We start from the raw sequence: 9176 nt of genomic DNA on the forward strand, positions 1-9176 counted from the left end.
TGGACTGTAGAGGGTTTACGATTCTTAGAGCTGGTGGTCAAAAGAAAGACATGACGAAACAATCAGGTCTTTCTAAACTTGCCTTGTCTACATGCTCACAGTTACACATCTGCCTGTTTAGATGCACGTGTTAGGGGATAAATGTTGTCATGAACCGAGTGGATCGGTAGCTCTTTCTGTATGTTTGCTAAAAAGTCAAGAATTGTATGTTGACGATCAAAGTATTCTCGATCTTATTTATTCATAGATGGTTGGCTAATAGAATCAGGCCAATATGTGGATTTATCATCAAGAGTTTATGAGAGAAAAAAAACATATTTATTTATTTATTTTTATGTTGTATAAGAGTGTCCAAATATTTGTATAGTATAGCCATCAAACCTTTGTGGTCTTCATGCTGTCTTTGTCCGGGTCATGTTGTTAGAGGTTATCTGTTATATACCATGCACTATGATTGTATTGTAATTTGAATGTAATCCCCCTAAAAAAAAACAATAAACTCGATATTTGATCAAGCCCCGCCCCAAAGTCATTTTTTTGACATACTTCAAATTATGTACGACCATAGTGTTGTGGATGTGTGTAGTTGTGCTGTCTTGTCTAGACTCCACTAGTCTTTGACCTTGCGATGGTACTAGCCAAACAGAAAATGTACTAGCCATTCAGAGATGGCAGTGGCCAATCCGATCTGATACTTACCAATCAGAAATGCTATGATCCAGTCAGGCATGATAGAACCAATCAAACATGCCATTGGCCAATCAAACATGGCATTGGCCAATCAGAGATGGCTTTGGCCAATCAGATTTGTTGACAATGTCAACCAATCAGAGATTGCCTGACATTGTGCCCACCAATCAGAGATAGCTATTCAGACATGCTCCTCTGGCACAGATGATGCCGTGCTGTCTGTGTGTGTGGGTGTGGGTGTAAGTGGCTATGTGTCCTTACGGATTATTCCTCAATCAGGCGTTAGTTAGACTGGCTTGTGTTACCCTTCTAGCCACCTGTGCCCCTTGATCTATCTGTACATGCAAGTGTATGTGTCTATTTGTCTATGTGTGTTTGTGCATGTGTGTGTGTTTCTTTATGTATTTGTGTGTGTGTTTGTGTGTGTGTGTGTGTGTGTGTGTGTGTGTGTGTGTGTGGTGTGTGTGTGTGTGTGGTGTGTGTGGTGTGGTATGCATTTCTGTGTGTGTGGTGTGTGTGTGTGTGGTGTGTGTGTGTGTGTGTGTGTGTGTGTGTGTGTGTGTGTGTTTGAATGTGTGTGTGTGTGTGTGTGTGTGTGTGTGTGTGTGTGTGTGTGTGTGTGTGTGTGTGTGTGTGTGTGTGTGTGTGTGTGTGTGTGTGTGTGTGTGCGTGTGTGTGTGTGAGCGTGAAGGGTGACGTGTCTGTAAATGCCCTGCTGGCTGTGCCATGTTTATACGTTAATCTGCCTAGTGTCTGTCTTGATTATGCTGCTCCTGCCACTCTCAGTAGTTTGTTTGGGTGCCTGTCTTTTGGTTTGGCATGCATTCAAAGTATTCCTCCTAAAACCTCCTCGTGTGTGTGTGTGTGTGTGTTTGTGTGTGTTGTCGTTGCTGTGTGTGTGTGTGTGTGTGTGTGTGTGTGTGTGTGTGTGTGTGTGTGTGGGGGTGTATGTGTGTGTGTTTATATGTATGTGTGTGTGTGTGTGTGTGTGTGTGTGTGTGTGTGTGTGTGTGTGTGTGTGTGTGTGTGTGTGTGTGTGTGTGTGTGTGTGTGTGTGTGTGTATGTGTGTGGTGTGTGTGTGTGTGCGTGTATATGTGTGTGTGCGTGTGTGTGCGTATGTAAGTGCATGTGTGTGCATGTGTATGTGTGTGTATGCGCGCGTATGCAAGTCCATCTGTGTGTGTTTTTTATATATGTTTGTGTGTGTGTGTGTTTGTGTGTGTTGGCAGGGGTGTCAGTGGGTGCCCTGAAGGACGGTTCAGGTGTGCTGGTGCGCAGTGTGCTCCAGGATGGGTGTGTCGGCCGGGACGGCAGGCTGGAGGCCGGTGACGTCATCCTGGCCATCAACGGAGAGCAAACCAGCAACATGACCAGCGCCAAGGCCCGGGCCCTGCTGCGCAGACACTCTGTGATTGGACCGGAGATACAGTAAGGAGCTAGCCGGCCAATAGGATGACGGAATGGGGATTGTTTGATCATTTGGTTCTGTCTGAAAAAAAATAGAGATGAAATAATAACACTGATTGAATAAATAAATGACTAACTAATAAATAACTAAAGAAACTAATACTTCCAAAGTACTAAATATATACCTACCATGTGTGAGTCAGATACTTACCATGCACTTTCAGCATAAGGTCTTCCATACAACTCTGGTTGATATATACGGTATATATAATACCATACAGTATCATACTTTTTGTAGCATTTGACTCTTCAGGCGGAGAGATGAAGGAGATAAACAAAATATTATTATTGAAGGGAGTAGTGTTTATGAAAAATTAATTGGTCTACATACGAAGCGCCCAGTAAAAAACATGGTGTTTACACTTTGTAGATCAAGCCTTGTGAACGGTGAAAGCCGGTGAGTACGGTTCTGGCATTATTCCCACGAGCATGGACACCGTGACATCCTCATCTCATTCCACTTCATCGTCTCTGGACTGATCCTGACATGCTAGAATCATGCTAAATTATTACCGGTACTTGTTGTGACGTTTAAACATCCTCATTATCTCCCAGTTTTGGAATTACCCTTCACTTCTCACACTGAAGTACTCAAATTGCATGTTTGGCTGACTGAAGAGGAGTCCCCATCTCCCTCCGCCCCGCCACCGCTCCTTCCACATACAAATGATCCCTCTATCTCTCTCTCGCTTTGTCTGGTTCTGTCTCTATCTCTCCGTCTCTCTCTCTCTGGCTGTCTCTCTCTCTCTCGTTCTGCCACTCTCATCTACGTCTGTCTAAATCCCCTTCATCTCTTCTCTATGCCCTCTTTCTTTCACTGTCTATCTATCTCTCTATCTCTATCTACGGCTCACTCCTTTTCAATGTTGCTCCTGAACAAATACATCACCAGCCCTCACACACACACACACACACACATACACACACACAAACACACACACACACACACACACACACACCTTTCAAACGGTCTAAACTCTAAAAACACTTTTTTCCTGCTAAGGGAAACATCCCTGAATAATTCATCGCTCCTCTCACCTTGAATGCTGCGCTTCTGAATAAAAGAGTGCTTTTAACAGCCTTACACACATACACACACACACCCGTGAACGCCCCCACACACACCTACAGACACACACACACACACACGCTTGCACACCCACAAATTTACTCACAATACATAGACTCACACATTAGCACACACACATCCCCATACATATCTGCACATGAATACAAAGACAATCACACACATACATAAGTGCACACAACAAGCGCACACACGCGCACACAGCCAGTGCGTCACGGTGACAGGCCTGCGGGCGGGCCTAACAGGTAGGGGAAGCAGATGAGTTGTTTTGGTCTCCGAGTAAGAAGCCATCCAGGAAGCAGAGGGCTTGTCACTATCAGGCTGCCTGTGTCCAGACACGACAGCCTGTCTACCCGGCTCACTCACTACAGCTCAGGGTGGCCCACCTCTGGCCCCGCCTGACAGCACCATGCCATGGCCTCATAGGACACTGTATACTGCTGGGGCTTTAATTCACTGTATACTGCTGGCTCTTTAATTCACTGTATACTGCTGGGGCTTTAATTCACTGCATACTGCTGGCTCTTTAATTCACTGTATACTGCTGGGGCTTTAATTCACTGTATACTGCTGGCTCTTTAGTTCACTGTATACTGCTGGCTCTTTAGTTCACTGTATATTTCTGGCTCTTTAATTTACAGAATATGACTGGCTTTATAATGCACTGTATACTACTGGCTTTATAATACACTGTATACTACTGGCTTTATAATACACTGTATACTACTGGCTTTATAATACACTGTATACTACTTGCTTTATAATACAGTGTTTGGCTGTATACCATTCCTTGCAGACTCATGTGTATTGATGCTTAAGTTTTTAACTCAGACTCTAATATACTAAATGTAACATTGGACTGCTGATAAGTTCATCGTTTCATCTCTTTAAATCGAAATAACTGCATTACTATTTAATTTCTTCAAGTCAAGCCATAGCCGCCATCCCATGTTTACTATTTAATGCAAAATGAATGCCAGATTAAATCATTTTTGTAGCTTTACCTTGTCTTTCCCCAGAATTGTTTCCATGATCATGAAGGCATGCAATTACTCTGAACAGTCTAGGATCCATGAACTTGCTTAAAATAATATAGCACAATAAATGCTATGATATGTGGCTGGCCATTGCAAAACATGGTCTGTTTCGAAGTTTGCTTTCAAAACACAGCAGGATGGGAAGGAGAAAGAATGATGTGAACCCGCGCTTGGCTCTGCTGCTCGATCTGAAATGTATTTGGTGTCTTTGTGTCTTCATGTGTGCTCAGCCAGCTCCCCACTGCAGGGTGTCCATTTTGAGCGATGGTGGTTGTTCATATTCATGCTGTCATCATGTTTGTCCTCCTCCTCCTCCTCCTCCTCCTCCTCCTCCTCCTCCCAGGGTGACCTACGTCCCAGCCAGCCAGGTGGACGAGCACCGCGCCAGCCTGCACCTGCCTCCTCTGGCCTCCCTCGCTGCCCCCAGCCCCACGCCCACTCCTTCTCCAGAACCTCCACAACCACCCCCCACCACCACCGGACCCCCGGGTCACCTGCAAACACAACTACCCCCCACCAGGACAGGAGCCCCCACCACGACCGGACCCCTGGGTCACCTGCAGACACAACCACCCCCCACCACGACTGAACCACCGGGTCCCCGGCAGACACTACCTCCCCCCACCACGACCAGACCCCCGGGTCACCTGCAGACACAAGCACCCCACCACCAACCCATCCTGTCACAAGCCTCCCGGGTCCCGGGTCCCACGCCAGGTGTGGACCTCTCAGCAGCCGGGGCAGCGGTCCCACTCAGAGCTAAAGTCAACCGCCCGTTCACCAAACCCGTACAGACCATCAGCCCGGCCTCCGATACAAGGTAGAACAAACAATCTGTCCTTTCCTTCTGCGTCTCCTTAGGGCTAGCCTCTAAGAGCTCAGTCTCTTAATTACTTTGTATACATTTCCGTTAAACGCATGTGTTATTGTTTGCCTTGAAAAGCGCATCAACACAAAATGTGTTATTAATATGAAGGTTCCATCGGTTTACCGGACCGTGTTATTCCAGCTATTACATTTTACGAGAACCATTTTTAGCTCCACAGTTTTCAATGAGTTTATATTCCTAAACCCTTTGTGTGTAACTCATCAACTCATAGTTAAACTCTGCTCCATTGTGTTCAGCATGCTTGAATGGCACACTTGATGAGCCCCGTGATCCACTGCTAATCAGCCTGCTGGCTAATTCTGCGCCGAATTCACGACACGTCTTCCGATATTTCCATATCAATAAGCAGGAGAAATTGAGCGTGTTTCTCTTTTTGCTGACTTGCTCAGTCTGACCCAATATTCAGTGTTTCATCCTCCCAGTTGCTCCGTTGAAATTCAAAATCCCGGCGTTTATATTTAGCCATTTGCTTATGGATCTCAGTGCTGACTGTCAGCGAAAATGAATGGGCTCGCTTCTGCTGTCTGTCTCTGCTCTCTCTCTCTCTCCCCCTCTCTCTCTATCTCTCAATCTCTGTGTCCTAGACTTCTCTTTCAATCACTCTCTCACTAGCCCTCTTTCTCTTTCTTTTGGCAACAGACATCTCTTCTGCTCTTATCTAAGAATAACCTCCAAATCTCTCTCTCTCCATCTCTTTCTCTCTCTCTCTCTCTCTCTCTCTCTCTCTCTCTCTCTCTCTCTCTCTCTCTCTCTCTCTCTCTCTCTCTCTCTCTCTCTCTCTCCATCTCTTTCTCTCTCTCTCTCACTCCCTACCTCCCTGTCTCCCCCCAACCCTCGGTAAGCTCTTTTATGCCAAGCTCTGTCTCTCCGTGGTGCTCTTATGGTGTATTTTGTCTCCCTCCCTCTCTCTCCCGGGCAGAGCCATTAGTTCTTGTTTTGTCTGGAGCATAGCGTTAGGCTCCTGCTTCATAGATAGCAGCCCTATCACTCACCTCAATGGGCTTATTACGGCCTGGCACCGCTTAAACATATTCATGAAAAGCCTCTCAAAGTGCACCCACAAATTCATGCAGCAGGCACACACATGTACATGGATACACACACACACACACAGCCACACACACCTGCACATGGAAACACACACCCACAGAGCCACAAACACGTGCACATGCTGGCGCACGTCCATGTCATTGCACACGCACACGCATAACACACCCACACGCACACACACACACACACACACACACACACACACACACACACACAAACACACACACATGGATGCATACATTAAGATGTGGACGCACACACAAATTGCACACACCCTCATGTATAGATAGATGAATACATAAACATGCAGACCCGCACAAAGACACACAAAGACAGACACACACAGCCACATATACACACACTCACACACGTGCTACAGACAGGCGTGCGAGTGGCCACATTTGACAAATGGTGGCCCTCCACACCTTGGCCAACAAGTAGACTCACTCGCGTGTAATGGACGAGGGGACAGCGACCTCCCTGACAGAAGGCATGTATTCTCAGGGTCGTCGTCTCTCTCCCTCTCTCTCTCTCTCTCTCTCTCTCTCTCTCTCTCTCTCTCTCTCTCTCTCTCTCTCTCTCTCTTTCTCTCTCTCTCTCTGTCTCTCTGTCTCTCTCTCTCTCTCTCTCTCTCTCTCTCTCTCTCTCTCTCTCTCTCTCTCTCTCTCTCTCTCTCTCTCTCTCTCTCTCTCTCTCACAAGCTGATTCTGTGCTCCTCTTTATGGCACGTCACACTTCATTGTTTTAAAGAGGCAATCATAGGAGCTCTAATAGCAACTTGCAGCACGTGACCACAGCATATAGCCACGCTACAACGGCTATATGTGGTGGCTATGTTAGCATAATGCTGAAGAGTATGTTGCCCAAGGAAATGCTATAATCTTTTAATTGCCCGTTGTCATTGTGTATTCATACTGCATCCATTCAGTATGGCGTGTCCTCTCCTCACAATTGTCCTCTCGGCGAGACCCACCAGCCGAAATCTATTACAGTTTTGGCAAATGCTTTGAATATTTTTTGCAGTTAATTCCTCGCAAAATTGTATTACGCTACAGACAATTTACGGTACCGAATCCCTTGCGAAACAACCTTCCATACAAGTCATCTAAATTTACCATTAAAATATATTAAACAAAGTTACAATTCTTGGGACAGGAAATGTACGAAGCTTAAGTTTGTTGGCTAAATATAATACCAAATCAATACCCTGGGTAGAAACTCAATGGAAACCACAGAGCACGTGGCTGACATGTTGTGACTCATTTTCAATGTGCTGCTGTTGAATATCTGTTGGAGTCTCCACGTCAGACCTCACACGGTGTATTCCTCCCCTCCACCAGTTGGCAACCCCCCCTTTCCCCGCTCCTCAGGGACAGGAGAGGAGACAGGAGGGATGGAGGGATTGAGGAGCGAGGCCAGAACAAGGAGGAGAAGGAGGAGCAGAAGAAGAGGAGGAATGTACCGACCTTGTGGGTCAGCGCGGCGGTGGGCAGCATCAATGACGAAGAGGAGGAGGACGAGGACGAAGAGGAACTGAACAACCCCAGAATCCAGTCCTGGGGTCAGCCACGCAGGTTGGTGATGATGACCGCCTCCTGACGATGATTTCACGGTTTTGTCCCCACAACGATATCCTCATCGTCTGGAAGGAACCTCTTTCCAGTCCAGGCACTCTTAGCAAAACCATCCAAAAGCACGATCACACAACAGTATGCCTTCGCCCCGAGCCTTGTGAAATATCAGTGTTTTACACGTTGTGTTCACAGCTGGACGGGAACAGCAGGTTTAGCACAAGGAAAGCGCCCCCCCCCCCCACTCTGAGGCCTGTGGGGAGAACCCTTCTGCCACCTATATTTATCCCATTAACAACCGCACCAAACATGCTGTTCCAGCAATGTGGGAGAAAAACACTGTGTGTCATTGGTGTCGCACACACTCCTCCTATTGTCTTTAAAGATTCACACAAGCACACTGCGAAGGAACAGAGAAACGCTAACAAAAGGATGGGTCTTCGTAATTATTTCATGTCTGCCCTAAGGGAGACATTTCCTTCGTAGCAGTTGGTTGCAGGAAGGGGGCGGTCATTCAGCAACCAAAGGGTTTGTTGCTATTGGGTGCTTTATTGGGTACAGACACCATGGGGGACAATCACTGTCATTCAGGGTGTGTGTGTGTGTGTGTGTGCGTGTGTGTGGGGGTGAGTGTGTGTGTTCGTGTGTGTGTGTGTTTGTGTGTGTGTGTGTGTGTGTGTGTGTGTGTGTGTGTGTGTGTGTGTGTGTGTGTGTGTGTGTGTGTGTTTATGTGTTTCAGTGAATGTGTGTGCATATGCAAGACTGTGTGTGTGTGTGTGTGTGTGTGTGTGTGTGTGTGTGTGTGTGTGTGTGTGTGTGTGTGTGTGTGTGTGTGTGTGTGTGTGTGTGTGTGTGTGAGTGCTTGTGTGCGTGCGTGTGTGCGAGTGGGTTTGTGTAGCGTCTGTGTGTCTCTGAGCCGTCTCCTCCGTTGATTGTTGCTGCTGTGTGTTCCAGCGTGGTGCTGTGGCGGGTGGGGGGCCGGTCCCTGGGCATCAGCATCACGGGGGGCCGAGGCATGGGCAGCAGAGTCCCCGGTGGAGAGGTGATGAGGGGGGTCTTCATCAAGCACATCAGCCCGGGCAGCCCCGCCGCACTCAACGGCACCCTGAGGACCGGAGACAGGATCCTGGAGGTGTGTGTCCGTGTGCTTGTGTACGTGTGTGTGTGTGTGTGTGTGTGTGTGTGTGTGTGTGTGTGTGTGTGTGTGTGTGTGTGTGTGTGTGTGTGTGTGTGTGTGTGTGTGTGTTTGTGTGTGTGTGTGTGTGTGTGTGTGTGTGTGTGTGTGTGTGTGTGTGTGTGTGTGTGTGTGTGTGTGTGTGTGTGTGTTATCTTTGAATATTTAGCAATTGAACATGAGGAAATGTGTGGTTTGTATTCTATTGTC

The 9176-nt window shown here is 47.2% G+C and overlaps 1 protein-coding gene across 1 annotated transcript in view; it reads left to right on the forward strand.

Annotated features, from left to right (window-relative positions):
- si:dkey-92j12.5 (multiple PDZ domain protein) overlaps window positions 1–9176 on the forward strand; it is a 40386-nt gene that overhangs the window by 17427 nt on the left and 13783 nt on the right. Inside the window, exons 20-23 of the mRNA XM_056585322.1 lie at window positions 1921–2119; window positions 4626–5102; window positions 7592–7795; window positions 8747–8924. Coding sequence (XP_056441297.1) covers window positions 1921–2119; window positions 4626–5102; window positions 7592–7795; window positions 8747–8924 — 1058 coding nt within the window. The remainder of the gene's footprint in view (window positions 1–1920; window positions 2120–4625; window positions 5103–7591; window positions 7796–8746; window positions 8925–9176) is intronic.

Source organism: Gadus chalcogrammus, chromosome 3 (genome assembly GCF_026213295.1).
Source record: "Gadus chalcogrammus isolate NIFS_2021 chromosome 3, NIFS_Gcha_1.0, whole genome shotgun sequence".
NCBI classification, from domain to species: domain Eukaryota; kingdom Metazoa; phylum Chordata; class Actinopteri; order Gadiformes; family Gadidae; genus Gadus; species Gadus chalcogrammus.